Below are 23,255 nucleotides of genomic sequence, written 5' to 3'. Positions count from 1 at the left end.
CATACACTCAGATGTAATTCAGTGTAACGTACCTTTAATATTTTATGCAGTTATCACTTGTACTTGGTGAGTAGTGATATCATTTATCTGAAGACTAGTTTCGCAGCTGTAGAATAAATCCTTATAGTTGAAGGATAGTGATATCACTTGTGTCATTTCACTCATTGTTAAAGTGTTCCTTATAACAATATTCCTTAATATTACACAAGTGATGACCTCTCAACTCACCTGTCATAAACAATGACAACAGAACTCACTGGTCTTATATTTTTTACATATATTAGTTTAACTTGTGTATAATAAGGATATTAGACATGATATCAGCATTACATGATCTGTATAAAACACTTTGATTTTATATAGTCAAAGAACTCCTTAGATGGAATTTTGTTGATCTCAGCTAAAATAATCTGCTTTGCTTTGCTAACACATTATAAGCTGATACATAAAGTGGTTGTAACAATGACTTTGCTTCACTCACTGGAAAGATGTCCTTAAAACATCTGAACATTGTGCTTCAGTGCATCTGGTTTGACATATGGTTCTGGTGAGTTCATCTGTGTAGAGCGGATTTGATTGTCAGTTCCCTTCTTTAGGACAACAAAGAGAAACACCGCAAGGTGATCGAGCCTGTGGTTAATTATTTGGGAGGAAGGATTTTCTAACATGAGTTTAGTGAATAAAATCCTAGTGGAGGTCACGAGTATTTGACAGAGATTCTCTAGCATTACTACAATTCACTGTTTTACACCACCAAAATATGTTACAGTATCATGGAAAGATGAGCAAAGCTGCAGCAGAATTTCATGCAAATTGTATTAGACGGCGAAACGGGCCATTGCACGGAGGTGCCACAGTTTGGCTATAAAATTTTCAAGTCCCACCGTTGGTTTGCCATAAATTCTGAATTTATTTTTTTTTGTAAGAAATTATAATGATGATTGATGATGGTCTTTCAATAGAGTGGGGCGACTGCTCTGCGGTATGGCTGGAGTAGAACTCTGGTCAGAGCACAAATGATAGGGGATGAGGGGATTCCTTGGGGAACACTGAAGGCCAAATTCCACTAGAATAATATATGAAATTTCACACCTAAATGCGGAACGAGGTGAATATTCTTTGGGACAGTTTGGAAATCTTTGCTCATATTTAGTTTTGTGTCCTATCATTCCCCAGTCAGAACAAAGTGCAGACCAGGTTGGAGAGAACTATATGTTCCATCTGGGGTCTCAAACACCATCATAATAAATTGTGACATGTTTGATTGCCCTTTACACACCTGTATTCATTTATGATCTTCTTACAGGTTTGGGGAAAGGAGCTGTATCCAAATGTTTTTCCTAGTATTCCCCAGGGGTGGGCAGATAGTAGCTCTTCATCTGCTGATGGGACTTGTAGGACCCTCCCATATCAGTCCACAGTAACTTGTGTTCTCACCACCCCATGTATGGATAATGACAGCACATATTACTATGGGGCCATACTTGGCTCACAGGGCCAATCCCTGTACCTGGGGATAGTGGGAACCAGAGTATTTGAAATCGTTCCCCATCCTCCATAGTATTAAGCTGTGCATTACTGATGCGACAAAGTATTGGATCAATCCTGCAGTTCATGATTCAGTTGGTTGCTAAGTAAATAGCAGCAAGCTTCTCTTCAGCTCCCAGTCGGGCAGCTATGCTATTACCACACCCATGCAGCTATTTAACCTGAACTCTCTGATTGGTGCTGCTGCTATTATAAACCTCTTCCTGGCAGCATACCTATGTCGGTGATAGTTCATGCTTAACCTAGTGTGCCTTGTATCCTGACATGTTCTGTTCTCTGTATTTGATCCGGATTGTTCTAAGGATTCTGCTGTCTTCTCCACACCTGACCCTTGGCTTTGTTAAATGGATTTGCTCTCATATATCTACCTACCCTGACCTCTGGCTTGTTTAAAGGATTCTGCTATCTTCTCTACTCTTGATCCCTGCCTGTCTGACTCTGAGCTCTGCCAAATGCATTGCTCACTATCTGCTACCATGAGCTGTCCACTCCATCAAACAAGTTCCAGATTACCCTGCATTAACCCCTGTCTGTCTGGATCTGAGTTCTGACAACAATATTCTGATTGCTCACTACCTCCTATTGTGTTCCGTCCACTCCACCAGGCAAGTGCTAGATCAACAAATGCTACTGCCCAAGCTTAAGTCCTTGGGGCAGTTGAGTACTGTGGAACATAACTAGTTCCTCATAAAGGGGGCTGCTAAAGGTGAACATCTCATGAAGAGTTTCTGGCAGTTGAGGATCTGACGCTTCTCTGCCCTTAACACTTTGCCTCATTAATTAAACAAAATAACTCAGTCTGAAACTCAAACAATGGAATGAAGGGTAAATTTGTTATAGCATTGTTAGCTTTCTAAGATTCTCACATCCTTTTAGAAGAAAAGTTATTCATCATTACAATATTACTGGCATTTTAATAACCATGATCATTGTTATATATATATATATATATATATATATATATACACACAAGACATCCTTGTAAAATTGTAATTTTATTGTTTTTCTTTTAAGCTTATGCCTTTACATGAGCTAGTAAAAGAGGTGCCATGTTATTCAGTGAAAAGACTGTTCCTGAAACGGGCCATTGAGGAGTACATGAATGAGGACAGCTCATGTCGATGCAAACCCTGCAAGAACAAAGGGCTTCCTGTGGTTGAGGGTACAAGATGCACGTGTCTCTGTAAGCCATACACATTCGGTTCTGCATGCGAATATGGTTTTCTAGTAGATGAAGATCCAGGTATGATATTGTACTAGACTTTTTTACATGCAAGCTATAACATGGGCCTTATTTAATAACATAGAGCAAGTGTAGTAAATGTGGTTTAACTCAATGACTCAAAGAGTTTGGGTTGGGTTCATTAGGGTGTGGCCTTTGATGACCAGTGGGGGTTGGCCTTAATGTCCTTATTTCCAATCTAGAACATTGGGAGCAGTCACAGCAATTAAAGATTTGCTTTCATCAATCTGACTACACTAAACTGCTAAAACTGTTATCAGATTGCTTGCTATGGGTTACTGAACGTTAATGTACTTTGAACTTTGTTATTAAATAAGTCCCATGATTTTTATACTTTTATATTTTATTTTAGATCTGAACTGTTTGTTAGAAATCAATATCATTGTTGGGATCCTTGCATTTCCAAGAAAGAACAGCCACTATATGCAGATTCATTGACAAGTTGTGTGAATCTTTGGATTGGAGTATATGTAAGGTGCAGTGGCAGATATAAAAACTATATTTTGCCCACCTCATCCCCAAGGAAATCTACAGTGCGCCTTTAGAGGTTACTGTGTCATACGGTCACTACTAGGGCTGCGAAAACAATCTTTTATGTTGTCCTCACCTCTGCGCAGTCCCTTTCTTGTCAGTATTTGACCAGGGCCTCAACTGTACACTGCTCACACAACACAATGTAATGTTATCACGGATAAAACGCAGGAATTACCACTGACTGGTATTGGCGCAACTGAACTGAGAGGCGCGGAGTCTAACGCACCCCTGGTGTTCACTAGGTACCCCCGCACGGAGGTATGGACTTCGCTGCGTGAGGCACGCAGGTCGTGGTTCTCCCAGGTAGTCACCAGTGCAGTCATGGAGGTAGAGTGGTCGGACAGTCCGGATCAGAACCAACGGTAGCACACTACAATGTAGATAATCAGGAGAGTAGTCAGGAAAGGGCCAAGGGTCAAAACCAGAAAAGGCAGCGCAGTACAAAACAGAATCCACAGGGAGAGTCAAAGGCAAGCCGAATTAGGAACCAAGAATGCAGAAGAACAAACAGGAACGCTGAAGTTGGGTGAACCACAGGATACTGGAGTAGACACAGTGGCTGAGATGATCTGCGGATAGATGTATTGAAACTCAGAGAACAGGTAGCAATAATCTGCAGAGCATTACCACAGGATACTGGAGTAGACACAGTGGCTGAGATGATCAGTGGATAGATGTGCTGGAGACTCAGAGAACAGGTAGCAATAATCTGCAGAGCGTTATCACAGGGTACTCCGAGCACTCTACCTTCATCACTGTACTGACTATCTGGGAGAACCGCGACCTGCGCACCTCACGCAGCGAAGTCCATACCTCCTTGCGGGGGTCCCTGGCCTCTCAGTTTAGTTGCGCCAATACCAGTCAGTGGTAATTCCTGCGTTTTATCCGTGACAGAATACTCTGGCCCCTGTGGTGGACAGTGGTACTACAGGCAGGATACAAATATATATAAAGGTCCAACAAAGTACCTGCAAACAGGAGCTGCAAGATGCAGGTCGTTACAAATGTGACTCCATCTCCCCCTACACCCCACCCCAACATAGGATGGTCTTCAAAAGACAGGGAGCCAGTAAGCAGTCAGGATGATACCAATAACAGCATAGAGGGGTAGGGTGTTTCCCAAACTTTGTCCTACAGATGGCTAGTGAAAGTAAGGAAGAAATGCACTAATAAAATATAGAAACTGAAATGAAGAGTGGTGGAAACTGAAATGAAGAGTTTGTTGTTCAATAAAAATATCTCCATGACCGGTAACTGTTTTTCATCTTGCCGTCAGCTCAGTATGGGTGACATTCACATCAGTCCCTGCCACACGCACACACTAAGGTCAATTTCAGTCAGTAGCCAACCTACCGCTTGCTGCTCTCATTACCAAACCCAGCGGTAATATCAATTCAGTAGGTACCATTGACATCATACTAAGGCAAGGGACACTGGGGTCTATGCATCAATTTGATGCGGTACAAGTTAATATGCATCGCTGCACATCGCAGTGATGCATATTTATGTACCGCTAAGATGCATCATGACGGGGCTACTCTGGGAGCCCTGGCGAAGTGAACCCTTAGCACCGGTAACCAGCACAGCACTAACCTTGTATCGAATTCTGGAATATCTATGTTGGAATATTTCTGTTTGTAAAAGTTAATGTACATTTCCTTTGGGATTCTGCATAGGAAATGACAGGTAACACCATCCTGAGATGGCGTTACCTGTCCTTGCAATGCGAAGCTTAGCAAAGTTTGATCCATAACAGTACATTGAAGTCTCTATATAAATCTATAGGGACTGCGATGCTGCACGGTATTAGGTTAAACGGAGGAGATTTCTGTGAAATCTCCTCTGTTAGGCAGTTAATGCATAGCAAATATACTTAAACGGCCTTTTTCGCACCTTTTAAGTGGAAATTACCTTGATGCATAGACCCCACTATGTAGTTCTCCGGAAAATTAAACATCTGTCCAAAATAAATGATGACCGGGTTTTGTTTTGTAAAACATCTGTTTGCTACTCGGAGATGTAACGTTGCATTATTTTATGTTGTTCAAATGTCTTCCTTTTATTCAAGGAGTAATTGATGGTAAGTGGGGCTGCTGGACTCCCTGGAATGCATGTTATGGAAGCAAGGGACGAAGAGTTCGGAGCCGCGTCTGTAATAACCCAGCCCCCAGCGGGGGAGGAAAACTCTGCATTGGGGATTCGATAGAAAGCCAAAAGTGTGAAGAGGATGAGCTGCAACATTTACGGTACATTACGTGTCCCCCTCCTCCTCTAAAAAAGAATGTAGGGAAAAAATCCCCCAAAACATGCGATTACTAGCTTACTGGTCACCAATTACTAGAAGTGAAATGTTATCATGCACTATACTGTTCTGGAGGCACTTTCAGTTTTGGCATCTTTTGGCTTTCCCTGTGGACAGATTGAATGATTCATGGTCAGCATAATTTCAAAAGGTTGTAACTCCAACCTGATTACAACTGTAATAGGCTGTTAAACTACAAGCAACAAACTCGGGTTGTAATAAGTATGCAAAATATCTAACATTTGTTATGATTGAGGATGTAGATTAGATCAGTCAACAGCCGATGCAGACCCACCTCCTGCTCCAACCATTCACACAAACACTTGTATCTTTACTTTCTCTTGACTCCTGTTTTCTTATCTATTTCTTAAATACCACTCATGTGAATTTGAAATCTTAATCTGTCACGGCAAAGCTCACGTCTACCATTCACGCTCTGAGCGTCACAATTTGCAGGTGGGGGGGGGGGGCAATGCTGTAGCTGATGGCTCTGTGTTTGTGTATTGAATATACAGTGAGATGGGGAGCTCAGACTTCTATCGGTACAAACTGAATTGATACTTGTCAGCTGAAATTGCCAGTTCTCATCTACAAAGGTTAGACACAAGCTCAATATATCCATATTTTTCTTTCAGATGGCAGTAGTGGAAAAGTTCCAATAACTTGTAAATCGACTTATTATTAATGATGTTAAATAAAAACAAACATGGCAAGTTTCCTTCTCTGAAACATAATTAGAGAGGCGTAAAAGAAGATAAAACAAAAGTTGGCCATACCACTTTACCACAAATTCGCTGACCTAAGTACAGGTCTCTGTGACTTTTCCGTATAATATATTCTTACTTTTCAAAATATGGTAAATGTGTTTAAAGCTGCGCTTCTACCTAAGTAGCAGAACTTTTATGTTTGCCCATTTTAAATGGCTGCAGATTGGGGACGACTACTCAGAAGCCGCAATCTCATTTATCAACACTGGAGTACCAGGCCCATAGTTGCCCCCCAGGGCTCTGATAAATGATTGCCTGTGTAAAGTGCTTTTCATCCAACTTTGGAGTGCAGCTCTAACATGATACGTCCGTTTTTAAGTCCTGATTTAAAAATATGTTTGTTCTCTTAAAGCCAAACAGCAAAGATATACCAACTAATCAATGTTTGAACACTTGGACTGAGTCTATTGTTGGCAGACCTTGCTCACCCTAAGACACATTCACTTATCACAGTACATTATTGGGTCCATGGGTCACCTTCTGTAACAAAGCGTTGTTTCACACGTCAATACAGAATATAATCAGCCTCAGTTTCTTGATAGTAGAGTACAGTAGTTTATGCCGAGTCCTGTCAAAAATGTATCCAAAAGTACAGCAATAAAAATGAGGCCGTAATAGAAATATGCATTCAATTTGATTACGGTTCCCAGAAATACAGCCCGCATCTGCCATGTGCTAATATTTGTTCTTCCCAAATGTCATGTTCTTGATGGAACACTCACCTGTTCTGACACCTGTCAGTGCCACTTTGTCACTTCCTTTCATAATCTGCAAAATGAGGCCGCTGGCTTATTACCGATGCATGTTACGCAAATTTATACAAAGGTCACTTGTTTTGTCCCGGGGATCTCTGCCAACGGTACTGAATAATCAATTTTATGTTACGTCCTAAAATATTAAAGTATTTCTCATTACTTGGGTTTAGAGAACAGGATTTCTTAACCTGTGCTAGAGACAGACACCCACAATGCTGTCTCGACTGATTCAGGGGTTACTTTTAGCCTATATAAAATATAACGCAAAATTACAGTTTACCTTATTCGTAAAGAATAAAATACATGCAACAAGGGGGTGCTTAGTTAAAATGGCTTTTCCATGTTGTGATGCTTTTCTATTAGTTTGTAAATGTTATACTGCACCTTTTACTAAGTACATTGCTTTACTACTTCCCCGTCTGTGGTTTATTAGCCATTTATATATATTATCAGATAGAATTGATTAAATGTGTTGGACAAGGATACAACAAATCTCTTCTGTTTGTCTGCATTGGATATAATTATATCCAACGACCAGATTTATGTCTTATTTTCCTGGGCAGCAATATGAACAATGGAAAAAAAGGCAGAAAATACAGTCATTGTGCCTGAGTCATTAAGGAGTGCAAAACAAAACAAAGGGGTAACTTTGCACCTTGACAAAACCATGTTGCATTGGAGGGGAGGTACATTTAAAATGTGATGGCAGATTTATAGTTGGGGTAGAGCATGTCCTAGGTCAACTTTAAATATCAGTGTATAAATAAAGCAATCAGGTATTTGTGTGCTACATGAATTTGCACCCCATTGCTTTGTAACATAGTTTGTCCAGGATCAAATTTACTCCTTTTATTGCCTTACTCTCCTTAATGACTCAGGCCCTATTAGTATACTAAAATAATAACAAACTGCCCATTTAGATAATACATATAACTGTACCTAACAATAAGAGAGCGATTATGTTAAGTAAGCTTTGCTCTATACTACCCTTATATTGGTTTTGTAAATGACCCATAGTAAGTTATTTAGTAAACCATGTGTTACATGAAGGACCGCCTATGCCACCCTCTCTGCTGTTGCTGGGAACCGGCTGGGCTTACTTTGCCACCATTCCCTTTTGTTATCCCAAATGCGCCATCTAGCTGCAGTAGGAGGGGCTTATACTGCTGCCACCACTGGACTCCTTAACGGCATCCAGAACCACCTTCCTTCTGGGTAACTGTCGCTGCTATTGTACCCTGTTGCTGGTATACCTGGGCTGGTACCCCTGACCTCTTACTCACGGCCGGATTAAGCCAATGTGGGCCCCTGGACTAAGAGGCCCCCAGTAATTTGTAAAGGCCCCCCTCAGCCCCAGTGTATCACCTCTGCTCCCCCATACATATAAACTTACCTTGTACTCTTCGCTGCAGCCTTCAGGCTCCAGGTGGCAGCTCTTCTTTCTACTTGCCCTGTTGTCAGTAAGGGCGAGGTGCGCAGCGCGCTGGTCAGTGAGGAAGTCCGTGAGACTATGTCATATTATCACGAGACCTCTTTGCTAAGCAGCACACTACACACAGCCCCTGCACTGACAGCAAGGCAGCTAACAGCATCAGAGATGCTGTTAGCTGCGCCTGCCTAACTTGAATGAATGGGACCCGATCGCTGGCATTAAGTTAAAATCTTTGTTAGTGCCCCCCGGCTGCCCGAGGCCCCTGGGCCATAGTCCAGAAAGACCAATATGGTAATCCGACTCTGCTCTTACTATGGATCAGGGTTGCTGTTGATGGATCCCCCCTGGCCTATCACACTGGCCAGAGCTGGTGGGTAGCGGGCAGATCGGTGGTACTGGAAAGCTAGGTCCAAACCTCAGAACAGCCGGGAATGTATTAGAGTTGGGTCTAATCTGTAGGTCACAGGAATTTCAGAATGGATGAAGTTCTCAAGCATGTCTTTGAAGCAAGTGATGTTTATTTGCTGAAGTAGTCCTAAGAAGGACAGTTCTGGACCAGGTCAGATGGATCAAAAATGATAGATTTCAGTGTACAAGGGTTCTGTTTTTATACAGTTTTGGACACAGTCTCACAGGGTAAGTCAGCCCCCTGAGTCTGAGTTATTTTTCAGGATGCAATATATGTTTCCTCAAACATAGATTTAAATGCAATTCATACTTAACACAATTTACACTTGATATCACTTATTTACACTGATCTATCCTATATCATGTGCTGTTTACAATGTTAGGTTTCCTGTCTGTCTAACAAGATATGCACACAGGTAACGATCCTCTGACGGGCCTTCAGCCAAAGCAGGCATTTGACACTTCACATCACAAGACTTAGTTAGCATTTCCTGCTATGAGACTCCCTCCTCACATATACCTAATTGGGAATTTCCTCTAGCAAAGTTACCAAACCAGGCTTCCTCAGCAAATGCATCAGAACTCTAACCTTAGAAATGAATGCATTTCATATACAAAGTGCCACACAATATAGTAAAATAAGTACATTTCCAATACACAGTATCAAGAATCAGTACATTTGAAACAATATCAATTGGCACATTGTGCTAATAATTTAAATATATTATTACAATAAGTTATTTATAAGTGATCCAGCCACATTACGTACATGTAATATATATATAATGTCACTGCATGACACATCATTTGTGTGACAGGTGCATATGAGAATTCATAATCAAAAATATGTCAGGGGGCATAGTACAAACCAGTTTCATAATAATATTTGGTATATATGTAATTTACCATTAATTACAATACATTGTTCTCATTTCCCTGCAGGACTGTGGAGCCTCATTGCTTCGATATTGTTATTTTACCTACAGAGTTCTGCTCACCTCCCCCATCTCTGGAAAATGGATATATCCTGGTAAAACGTCCGACTGCTGATAACGAAAGTCCCCACCCTATGTATACTATACTATCCCTTCCTGCTTTGTATTGTATGGACTGTGTCCCTCTGTCCTTTATTCTTTGTTTTCATCATAATTTTCTAGTCATCCTATCCCATGTTTCTCATTTTCATTGTCCTGCAATCTTTATCCTTAATATCTCCTTAACGTGCACCTGTCTCCTATACATGGTCAAGGCAGCCATCTGAATATTGTAGTCTGTGACGTCACTGGGTCTTAGTGAAAAGATAGACTCCAATCTTATGAATATTAGTCCAGTACACAATCTGGATCCCTCAGCCTCCCCCTGTGTGTAGGTACTATCACCTACTTAAAAAATCATTCAGCTGCCTAATGACAAAATAAGACATGCAGTAATAAAAAAAATGCAAAAGGATTACTGACAGATTACTGGGTGTAGAGAGATAGCAGTCCAAGCATTGTCCCAGAGTGACTAGAAGCTCATGTTATAACGTAGAATAGATACAATATGCATTTTGACAATGGGAAATTGTGCTACACATGGAAAGACACGTAAACATTAGCAACACAAAGTATGCTGAAAACAAAGGCTGCCTTCTACTTATATCACTAGAAATGAAAAGGACTGCTCCTTAAACCTCATTCACCATCCTTTCTGTTCTCCTTATAGGATGATGATGACTCGTCACACTATGTTGGTAAACGTATTGTGTACACATGCACCAATGGGTATGCTTTGGTGGGTGATCCTGTTGCTGAATGTAAAAAGGACCTTCAATGGCATACCAATGCCATAAAATGCCAAAGTGAGTCAAAAACTGTACAAATGATCATTATAAATATCATGGAATGTAGTGCCTGAGCAGTTGTTCATGATCTTTGACAAAGTTAAATATTGGTTCTAGAGGTTCCCAGGGGCGCTGGAGCAGTTAGACTCTATGATTGATTGATTTATTTATTACTTAGGTAATAAAAGAAAGTAATAAATGTTTGTTAGGCAGCTAATATAGGTCTATCAGTTATCAGGCAAACAAATTGTACATATATAGAGAGTATTACAAGGGGATATATATTCCAAACAGGAAGTAATTGATGGGAATAGTCTTAGCTGTGTGTATTGACTGATTGGGAGTAGTGGGAAATAAAAATACATACTGGTTATTTATTTGTCAGATATATCTAATTGGTTCAGTCTGCCATTTGTGAATGTTTGTTTTGATTTCTAACTGTGACGGTTGCTACAAGCAATTTATCCAGACATATTTTAATGCTGGTATAAGACAATGATAGTGTTCTCTTGAAAAATGAACAGGAAGGTTCTCATTATTAAATAATGTACTTCATTTGGTAGCAGATGTTTTTAATATATTACCAAGTATTATGTTTCAATTGTTTGGTGTCACCATCCAGCACTCACCTCAGCCTGCGTGACGTGTGACAAAGGGTTAATCAAAAATAACCACCTGTTCTGTTTAAAAATGATTAAAACTCTCCCTGTCTATCCCATAGACTAACTTTGCCTCACCAATTATGAAACACGGATGTTTTTGTGACAAGCTGACACTCTTACTCAGGGAGCCTTCGGTTTTCCCTTTATACTAATCCATCACAATTTATTTGCATAAGGGTTATCATAAACCAAATGATCTCCCCTCACCCATAGTTATCATAAACCGAATGATCTCCTCTGTTTCTATTATGTAGTGTTTTAAAACCAAGCTAAGTCTGACACGTAAATTCATAACAACATAGACATGAACTTATTAAGTGTCATTTAATGTGGAAAATAAATCCACAATGTATAAGATAAAAAAACAATGGACAAAAGGACATACAAAGATATAATACAATAGTTTTTGGTTAAAATAAAAAGGATTAAACAACAGCAAATTGTAAACTTATGAATGATCAAGTTTTCTGCTTGACGGGGAGCACAGGAATAATGGAAAACTTCTCAATATGAAATTGACTCCCAGAAAAATGAACAAATCTGTGAGATTCACAGGACATTTTAACTTGCTTCAGGTGCCAACAGCCTCCTTCCTGTAATGTGAAAACTAGAAAGTGTAAGTGTAAATGCAAATTAGTTGTTTATGACCTCTGTTCAAAATACCTTTCAAGTCAGATTTCCTTTACACTGGCCTAACTTCTTACCAGAATGTCCTACAAGGATGATATTAACTCCACACGAGAAGTCATACCAAACATGACTCCTGTAAGTATGACATTTGAGAAAATATGACATTTTCCTGTGTCCTTATTTCCCTTCATTAACACTTATCGCAGCTGTTCAGTCATCCAGTTGAGATGTCCTGATATGTCACAGAATCACCAAGAATGTGAGAAGCCTGTTTGTTTGCATATCACTGATAATACTGATGTAATCTTAAAAAGAGATTTAGAAGGCCACATCTTTTATGACCCCGTGTCATAAATTGGTACTGGGCACTCATCTGTAACCAACTGTCTGGAGCGCCCTATCCATCAATACCTCATGGGTAGAGCAGAAAAGTTTAGAAACCAAAGAGAAAGTAAATCAGCCTCCCCTTCAGGTTTTACCCCAATGTTGGACACAGATTTCATCTGAGCCACACCAAGCTAATACTATGAATTAAGTGACAAACACATATTTTCAGATTGATTTGTCTAATAATTAGTTTGTATGTGACATTTGGTTTTTTGAGGATAGTTTTGCTTTTTTATTTTTGTTTAACAGAAATGCTTTTGTTTTCTTTTGCTGTACCTGTATCCCATTTGCCCCCTCCCCACCTTCCATTCCTGATTCATCTGAACTCCACCCATCTTATCTGCCCAACAGTGCAGCATGTCACATGATCCAGCATCTGACTGTGGTCTTTTGCTAGTGGTGGTAGGAACTAACATTAAGACCACTGAGCATAAGCCCATGTACACACAGCCTGGCTCAGCTATTGCTGCACCTCCTGAGATCCCCAATAGGTAACTTTAACAAGCTTGAAAGGCATAAAAGTCTCTCATTGTAATTTATAGTCTCAGGGCCTGAGAGGTATATTTGGGTGCTTTTCACCAGGGCTAGAGGGCCTATTGCATTCATTCTTCAAATCTTGGGTGACAAACATGGGTGGGCAGAAGTGGGCAGGGTAAGAGCAAACTCTAGCCAATCAAAACTATGGAAAGCTAAGAGCAGCTCAAAATATTTCATTTCAGCCAATTTATACATGTAGTGCTGTAAGGCTTCTGTGAAACTGATGTAGAGCAGTTTTGCTGTCATAATGACTTAAGCGGCACCCGTATATTAAATGCAGTGCATAATTCAACGTGTTTGTACTTTATTTTGTTTAAATATTTTTTCTCAGGATTACTATGTTCCACCCCCAATCTTCCGGAAGACATTAGTATTGCCCCAATGAAGAACTCTTATCAGCTTGGCGAAAAAATAAATCTATCTTGCCCACCGCACTTGGATTTAGATGGTCCAGACGTCATCCTGTGCAGTTCCAGCCTCACCTGGAATCCTAGTATAAATGAAATCCAGTGTATAAGAAAATGTAAGTACATCCCAGTACATTAATACTAAGTTATGTGACTCTGTTAACTTATGTTGAAAAATAGCTGTAAATGGCTTCTGCAAACCGGTAGCAATGTGCATACATTCTGTAACATGATTACTTTGGTGAATTTTAATATCATTAATATTGTTAATATCGTTACAATACATAAGTGATTTTAATATATGTATAACTACTGTAAGTAAGATCTGTATAAGCTATAAAATTCAACTATGAGTTATTACGGCTACCAGAAGTTACCTTGTCTTTCTGTGACCTGTATAAAAGAACTGTGCTCTTATATAGTTACATAATTCCTTAGTGTTTTCTAAGACCCATATCATTTACAGTATAGAATACATAATATTGTATATACTTCACAGTATGGGACAGCATTATTACAACACACACGCTGCCACCACCACCTCTATAATTAGTACCTGGGAGAATTAACAAAACAATTCTTTTTGGATTTTTCTATATTTAATCATCATCATCAGCTATTTATATATTATATTTATATAGCACCAATAACTCCACAGCGCTGTACAGAGAATTCATTCACATCAGTCCCTGCCCCATTGGAAATTACAGTCTAAATTCCCTAACACACACACACACACACAGACAGACAGACAGACCGAGAGAGACTAAGGTCATTTTAATAGCAGCCAATTAACCTACTAGTATGTTTTTGGTGTTTGGGAGGAAACCAGAGCACCCGAAGATAACCCAGGCAAATATTGGGAGAACATATAAACTCCACACAGATAAGGCCATGGTCGGGAATCGAACTCATGACCCCACTGCTGTTAGCCAGAAGTGCTAACCACTAAGCCACCGTCCTAACATTACCTGTATCTTCTCCATTGCATGTGTAGAAACTGTGTTTCACCATATTTAAATCACTATATATTTTTTTGTTTATGTCCTATAATACTATTTCTTCTTAGACACAGTTTTCGTTAACCCTTAACTTTAATCAACATAAACACACAGCTGCGGATTAAACAAAGTGGCAGTATAACGTTGTAAATAAATGGCAATGTATTTAAGTCAAAGTCAATTAGATCACAGTATTTATGGTCAGAGTACTACAGTGTACCCAAAATACACTATTTATGGCACATGTGGATGAAAACGAGGAACCATTTCTTTTTAACAGTAATATTTCTACAATATTGCAGCTTCAACAGCCCCCCCGAAACTGGATAAGTCCCAATGCAAACCATGGGAAAAGGTCCAGGAATCTCAGTGTGTATGCAAAATGCCATATGACTGCGGGTAATGTAATACATATATATTTATCTATAAATATGTACATAGATGTATATTTAAACAGAGATCTACAGTTGCCCATCTTGTAGTTCAGCAACGGCGGCTGGCATAGACATAGACTGAAGAAGCTGAATGTATAACTTGGAGCTGACTGTTTTTATTCCACGTTCAATTAAATGGAGATATGGATTTTTTAGTGAAAGTCCCCCTGAGGAAACATTAAGTTATTTAACGTATGCAATAAAGTGAATACTAAATGTATACATCAACTACTGGCCGGTGAACAACCTTTCAATCTTCGATCTTATGCGAAGCTCGATACATTTTATGCACCGGTGAATGCGCTGAGCAGTGGAAGTTAATGTGTTAGAATGAATTGGTTACTGAGTAATATAGAGAAGTTTTTTTTCTCCTCTGAATGCAATTTTACAAGTCCATTTGAGAGATAATCTACCTGTTCTGCCTGCTATACTTAGCATGCAATGTAATTATGTAAATGGTTCTGTAATGCAAACGGTTGATGATACAGAGAAAAGAGCTATGTAGGGATAGCGCTTGTCAGTAGGCAGATATTATTTTCTGTCAATCAATCCATACTCTGAATGTTTTACTTTAATCTGATAACAATAATTGCATTTATTTGGAACAAACATATACCCAACCTAAAATGTGTCTGCCCTCTGGGAAGTCATGCTCCTAATTTTTTGTGCAAAATATATTTGGTTTTGATGGTGAAGTGGGGACGACTGGGCATATTTGGGGCTGTTCACGGTTTAGCTGGAGTTTACAGAGCCTTTATAGCAATGCAAAACAGTTATATTGATCTCATATCAGTGCCAGTAATTAGACCTCAGCCGCTACCCGCTCAAGGACTCCTCTTGCATTAGCTGGCTGCACTTGATACTGGAAGTACATTAACATCATATATAACAATGTACACAGAAAGTGAAAATGTAAAAGTATTACACATATTTCTGATATCCCGTTACTGTCATGAGTTATACAAGTCATAAGTGTTGGCTCCTGTGAGCAATAAAATGTTAAAATGAATAAAAAGCGTAAAAATAAATAAAGGGAATGTCGCAAATGTTATGGTGGGCCGTACTTTGCGTTCACATTTTTACTTTTATTTTTAGTGGCATGAGCTTTGCTGTTGCAAACCACAAGCCATCAAAATATCTGCACAGATAGACTGGATGTGTGTCTGCTCCTAAGTATTCGTTTTGCAGAAAATAGAAAAAATGTACAAACTGGGGGCCTTCGATGCAGAGAAGACCTTCGTCAGGGTCTCTTGACCTTTTTATGCATCACACACTATGGGAGATGCGCTTGTCTGGGCCATTCCTTCAGGCATTGCAGTACTCTACTTCAACGCTTTGGGGGTGATCCTGGCAAACAGCTTTTCTTCTTTCCATTTCAAATTAATAATGGTACACATTATTGATGCCCCCTGTAGCCACTTATTTGCCCTACTCATGGAGCCTCTTACCTCTAAGATAAGGCCAACTTGTCCTGGATGCTGAGGATGTGTTGTTGACGATCAGTAAATCTCACACTTTGCTCCCCTCATCTTTAATTATATGGCACTGTTATGGCTACCAGTGCGGCATAAACTTGTAGAACTAGCAGAAGAGGTCTTCACCTATAGCAGCCGCCGTTCCCGTAGCGACTGGTTATGCTCACAGGTACTCGGATGCCCCCAGACTTATACTCAGTGTAGTGAAGTTTATGTTCACACAGCAGCGCACAGGTACAGGAGGTAATACATAGAGTAGGGACAAGCCAGAGATCTGTGGATCGGACAGAGCACGGGTGGAGATGTCAGGTACAGGCTGGGTCTGGGTCACAGGCAATAATTCAGAGTTCCGGTACAGGCAAAAGGTCAGGGCCACAGGCAATGGTTCAGAGTCTGGGTACAGGCAAAAGGTCAGGGTCACAGGCAATGGTTCAGGGTCCAGGGACAGGCAGAGGTCATACACAGGTAAATCAATCCAAGGTTCAAAACCACAATAGCACAGGAGCAGGCAGCAGTACTTAGGCAGAACGCTAAAACCGGCAGTGAGGTTCAGTCCTGAAGAGCCCTGAAAGTATGCCCAGGACTAGCCTAATTAATGAATGGCCCTACTGGCCAATGAGGGAACAGAGTGCCCAACTGCCTAATAGTCTAAACAGCCATGAATAGCTGGCCCTGCACAGACCTGTGCACGCGCACCCGGCTGTTTGACAGCTGGCCGGGCGCGGCGGCAGAGAATCTCAAGTGTCCCGGTTGTTGCCTAGGCAACCGGGATAAAGGCGCCGGAAGTGATGTCCTGGGGGTAAATGTATGAATCTCCAGATTCTTCATCTCCGGCGTGTTCAGCCTCTTCAGCGCTTAAATTTAAAGCGGCGTTGCATTGTAAAGGGAAGTTTCCCTTTACAATGCAGCGCCGCTTTAAATTTAAGCGCTGAAGAGGCTGAACATGCCGGAGATGAAGAATCTGGAGATTCATACATTTACCCCCTGGTCGTCAAAGCGACGGACGGGACGCCCGCAAAGGGAAAGAGAGTCGCGGCGGTGCCCGCGGCCGCCGTGGCTAACAGGCACGTTCTCAAATTTTAATTTTGACTGTGATAAAACTGAGATCTTACTGCTAAATGTAGAATAGAGCTAGACTTATAGCGTTCTCGAGTTTACCACAAGATGTTTGGAAAATGGACAAGGCATAACATCAGGCTTTTGCTTTGTGTAGCATTACTGCAATGTCTTCCAGACTTTGACGAAATTAAGCAATGCTTTAGGCTTGCAGCTTTTGTCAACATCTACAAATTAGACACTACTACAATTCCATAGACACATTTTGAACAATGTCACACCCATCTACTCTAACGTCACTCTGCTTACACAGAATATATAATATATTCCACGCTCTACCACATGTTACTCACAAAAACAGGTTCTAAAAGACCTGCATGAGCTTATATGTAAAGAGGATATAGGAGGAGAACCTGGACTCAGAGGACTGGGAGACAATTAGAGAAAGACTCGTTAAATGTTCAATATGCATTAGAATTGGGAAGGTGACTACAAGCTTTTGTTCAGGTTATACCTCACTCCAGCTCGTCTATCTGCTAATTCTCCGTGTCCATCCGACCTCTGCAAGAGAAGGTACCCTCTCATGTATGTGGTGGGATTGTCTTAAAATTAAAGGCTTCTGGCGGGAGGTTCAAAATCTGAATTAAATCTACAACAGGCATCCAGATGCCATCCTGTCATATATGAAGGAGAAAGTTTGTCTCCTTCAAATACGTTTTCAGCAGATATTACAGGGCGTGCGTCTAAAAATATGGTAAGTGAATTGTATCTATAACTGTACATCACAATAGGCCATATATAGTTCACTCACACATGTGGTCAACCATTCACTGGAATTTCTGTCCATCTTGGTGAAGCCTACTCTGCTGAACGTCACACCAATTAACTTCAGTGAAAGGCCAGGTGTTACAACTTATATAATGAATACATTTTATCATAAAACAAAGACATATTAGATTTCTTAATATACTGTTGTATTAATCATTGATCATTATCCATGATCTGGAAAAATTCTAGTAGTTAAAAAAAAAAAAAAAGGAAAAAGCTGTAGCTATAGGCTAACAGGTTGTAACGATACTGGTGGTATTATCTGAAGCCCAATAGCCGAGTAGATATCCAGAGAGTAGTCAGACGTTTGCCAGGTCGGTACACAAGCGGGTAGTCAGGTGTTTGCCGGGTCGGTACACAAGAGGGTAGTCAGACGTATGCCAGATCGGTACACAAGAGGGTAGTCAGACGTTTGCTGGGTCAGTACACAAGCGGGTAGTCACAGATGCAAGGTAGAGGAGCAGGTAGCAGGAGCTGAGCAAGCAGAATACTCAAGCACATGTCTGAACCAGGAAGTGTCATTTATAGGCCCAAACAGGAAACAGGATCCAAGATGGTTTCTCTTCGATGCCAAATTGGCCATCTTGGATAAGGGCAAATCTAAGGGCAAGTTTGCAAATACAGAGACCTCTAGTGGTCGGAGGTGCAAATGTCAAAGTAATTCCTTACACAGGTGGTGTTTGAGGAGACCATTTTATTAAATCTTTCCTGAACAATAGGAGAATTGTAGTCAGTAACTGTAAATATACGCAAGTGCTTTTACACTATGTTTCATTCTACACATTAAACCAATTATTTTGTTAATATATGAAACATATAACAACATTTTGTACTGGGTTTTATTTACAGCTCCTCACTGGATGTATGTGCCATAGATGGGAGGACGAGCAAAAACATTGCCCTCACGGTCTGTAAAATGCACGCTCTGGACTGTCTAGGAAGGACATACACTGTGACCAATGATGCGAACTGCAAATTCCAAGTATCAACAGGAAGGTCATGTGACTCATGCCACTTGTGGGAGACCTGCTCAGGTAAAGAACTTGATAGGTACTGGTAGACTGGTGAATAGAATTGCATCACAGATGGAAACATAAAGCTTAAAGGTAGAGAAGATGTAACTGTACCTTCTAGTCTTAAAATCAATGTATTAATGTATAAGAACTGAGATAATGTAATAAAACAAAACTGTGCTTGCTATGAATTTGCTATTTATTGGATCCATGTCGACAATAGCTGTAGTGATCCCACGCTGCACTCATTGGGAAGGGACAACTACACCCACTCAGCCTACCAATGCCCCTCCCAGTGAACTTACCATTCGAATAAAAGCAAAAAAAGGCAGGAACGCAACATGGGACCATTACAGTAAATGGGAACAGAACTGAAAAGAACAATATAATATTTTATTATTATTCATTTAACTCCACACAGTACTACATTTTAAGATTTGAGTGGACATACCCTTAAGACTCTACCGTTCACAAATACACAGTAGCTATTTTGTGTGCTGAGAATGGAGCCTACGAATTCATTAGGAACTAGTGAGCCTGTCCATTCACTATGGCTACCCTGAGGCATTATCAAAGGCAGACATTATGAGGGCTGTACCAATATTAATGGGAAAGCATACTATCGAGTTAGTAGGAATCAGTGAAGCCCAATCTGAGGCAGCCATTTTGTGGACTGCACCATTATTAAAGAGAGGGAGGCCCGTCAATTTACACAGAACTAGTTACATCATTATTATGTTTTGTTGATTTCACTGGCTTCAGATCTTCACTTGCAACAGATAAACATTTTCCTAATAGTTTAATTAATCTATTTGCAAGAGGTCATGGGCTAAGCCTTCCGAATGTATTTTTTTAATTTAACCAATGATAATCGCCACTTTTATTTTACATTTTGGTGTGGTCACAAAACAAATGCATCCACTGCTTAATAAGTTAAAAGCAAACTAGAACGTGTTAAATGACTAAGAGACAGAGAAATAAAAGACTACTTACCACAAATATGTAGTTCATATGATTATAAATCAATAAAGAATTATGCTATTCAACTTAATGGTGACAAGCAGAAAGTAATTATGGAAGCAGGCCTAATTTTAATAAATTGCAATATTTAAATGAGCTCTCTGCAGTTAATCACTGCTATTCACCAGCACAAGTTCCACAGACTAATCTCTTTTATGCAATGTGTATCATTTTTACAGTGCACAATAATTGCAGCCAATACAAAAGTTAACAAAAGGTATAGGACAGGCTCAGAAGTAAATACAAACCGTTGAGACTATCCACAAAGCCGTGCAGCTTATAATATAAAAGATTAAATATTCCGAACACAAAGTTACAAAAGTGGAGCAGTTAATATTTTGTTGTGAATACTTCAGAAAAGTTAGAAAAAAAGTATTTTCTACTATAATTTGACACAACAACTATTTAAACGGAACTTGCCAGGCAAAGATCTTCTCTGTTACTAAAACTGCATTCCCTCACCCTCCTCACCATTACCTTCAGGGGAGCCCCAGGGGCTGCTCCATGCAGTCATCTTTCCCGGGGCATTGTCATGCCGGGCCTAAACGCGGGGCTGTGTGAAGCTGCAGAGGGAGGAGCAGTCATGTGGACCAATACAAAATCACAATCTCATCTCAGAGCTTGAAGCTTCTTATTGGCTCTTCCCCTCACACCCATCTCAGTAGCCATTGTTGAATGATGAACGATAACTCTCCCTTGGCTAACCCCAAGTGCAGCTTTAAGCTTAAAATCAAATTTTTACATGTGTTATTGGGGGGAACTTCAGCAAGTATTTCAGGCATAAGAATTTAGAATTTTTTATTGCTATAAATCTCGGACCCTATTTGATCCTTAGCTTTTTCAAAATGTAGGATAGCCTATGTTTATCCCAAGCATGTTTAAATTCTCCTACTGTATTAGCCTCTGTCACCTCTGTCAGAAAGCTATTCCTCCTATCTGCTGCCCATTAGGTAAAGTAATTCTTCCTCACATTTCTCCTGCAACCCTCCAGTTTTAGTTCATGTCCGCTTGTTGCAATACTTCTCTTCCTCTGTAGAAGGATATCCTCCTGTACCTTGTTAAAACTCATGATATATTTGAAAGCTTCTATCATGTCCCTCCTCTCCCTTCTCTGCTCCAAGCTATAGACTTTCCTAATAAGTATTGGGATGTAGACTATGTACACATTATTCTAGGTGTGGTCTTACCAATCATTTTTATAGTAGTAGGACCACTTTTCTCTTTCTGCTTCTAATTCCTCTTCCTATGCCACTTCTCATCCGATAAGTCTTCTCCTTTGATTAGCTACATTGCAGGCCTACCGTTATGTCTCCTGTATTAGTGACTCCTAGATCCCTTTCCTAATCGGTAGTTGCCATTTTTGTGCCACTCAGCCTGGGGATTCTTGTGACCAAGTACACGGTTTACCATCTTTTGACATTGAACGGTAGTTCGCACACTCTTGACCAATCTATTTAGATCAAGTTTATTTTTTTTGAAACAACCTTGTATTAAATTTTAAAGACAGATACATTTTCAATCACATACAATAACGAAAGGATAAACAGTCCAATTTTAAGTATAAAACCATAGATCTATTTACTTTAGCTAAACATGACCTCAGGTTAAACAAATATGGGCAAATATATATGTCCAAAAAGATGAACAATTCCCTAGTGGTAGAAAATAATAATCAAAGCAATTGTACAAATTTGCACCTTTTATGATCCAGTTGTATGGAGGAAACTGGACATCTCTGATTGCAATAATCCAAGATTAAAGAAACAGAAGAAATGATATAGGACCTTACTGTTGGCTTGTGCCTTGACTTTTGTGATATCTTGCTGTTCAACAATGACACTGGACAGCTAAGTAATGACCTCTCTGCCGTGAGCAGGAAAATTGTCATACTGATCCCCCTCTGATGTGTACTATGTGTGGCTAGCAAGCATCATGGGTAAAGCATGTTCAAGACGTACTAGCTACAAGTGAGATGGACTGTAAAATTTGCATGGAAATTAAATGTTGGAGAGAGAGAAACTGTTCTGCGTCTAGTGCACAATAGGTGGCATTGACATTACAATCTCTATAAATGCAGGATTTGGCTTTCAATCATCACCATCAACAATTATTTATATAGCGCCATCAAATTCCGTAGCGCTTTGCAATTGGGATACACTATGATCACAACATAATACACTGTTTCTTATTGCCTGCTGAGACCCTAACCCATCCTCCTATCTTTGTGTTCTAGGTAAAACAAAAACATGTGTTTGCAGAGAATCCGGGGCCTGTGAAGACAAAGGGATCAGTATTTGTGTCCTAGTGGATGGCAAGAAACAAACCTTGAGTGAATGTGACACTGGAATCCTCAAATGCCAGGGGCGGGATGTGTCAATTGTCAGTACTAGTCCCTGCGATGTCTAGAGGAATCACAGTATTACACTGTTCAGCTCCTGTCCTGCTACAGAACACGTCAAACCCACTCAGCACTTCTGTGGCTCTATAGCTCCTTCATGCCTGAAATGCCATTGAATTGTGATACTGTGCATACAAACAGCAACATCAAATTCAAGATGTCAGGTCATGTGTTTGTCTTCTGTAAAAGCGGATAAAGGTTTGCACCAGCTAAAAATAAAATCTCTTTTGTCTAATAATTTCTCTCTTGATATAATATCCTCCAGCATTAATGTGGACCTGTCACCTACACACAGTGGAGATAGACATATTGCATTGGTCTAAAAACAATGTCACATTTGTTAAAGGTCCAAAAAACCCCATGATGCAAGTTGCCTTGTGTAAATGAGAGAATAAGAATATTATCAAATAGAACATACTACATATCATCATCATCACCATTTATTTATATAGCGCCACTGATTCCGCAGCGCTGTACAGAGAACTCATTCACATCAGTCCCTGCCCCATTGGAGCTTACAGTCTAAATTCCCTAACATACACACACAGAAGACTGAGAGAGAGAGAGAGAGAGAGGCTAGGGTAAATTTTGATAGC

At 40.1% G+C, this 23,255-nt stretch overlaps 1 protein-coding gene across 1 annotated transcript in view; it reads left to right on the top strand.

Annotated features, from left to right (window-relative positions):
- The window catches only part of C7 (complement C7), a 62,422-nt gene extending 39,525 nt beyond the window's left edge, over window positions 1-22,897 (top strand). The window contains exons 11-18 of the mRNA XM_075184118.1: window positions 2,563-2,791; window positions 5,394-5,571; window positions 9,932-10,019; window positions 10,694-10,829; window positions 13,359-13,550; window positions 14,738-14,834; window positions 19,078-19,262; window positions 22,495-22,897. Of these exons, the coding sequence (XP_075040219.1) occupies window positions 2,563-2,791; window positions 5,394-5,571; window positions 9,932-10,019; window positions 10,694-10,829; window positions 13,359-13,550; window positions 14,738-14,834; window positions 19,078-19,262; window positions 22,495-22,667 (1,278 nt within the window). The 3' untranslated portion in view covers window positions 22,668-22,897. The remainder of the gene's footprint in view (window positions 1-2,562; window positions 2,792-5,393; window positions 5,572-9,931; window positions 10,020-10,693; window positions 10,830-13,358; window positions 13,551-14,737; window positions 14,835-19,077; window positions 19,263-22,494) is intronic.
- The last annotated feature ends 358 nt before the right edge of the window (window positions 22,898-23,255 follow it).

Source organism: Mixophyes fleayi, chromosome 1 (assembly GCF_038048845.1).
Source record: "Mixophyes fleayi isolate aMixFle1 chromosome 1, aMixFle1.hap1, whole genome shotgun sequence".
NCBI classification, from domain to species: Eukaryota; Metazoa; Chordata; class Amphibia; order Anura; family Limnodynastidae; genus Mixophyes; species Mixophyes fleayi.
The sequence above is the reverse complement of the archived record's forward strand: the minus strand, read 5'-3'. Positions and strand labels throughout refer to the sequence as shown.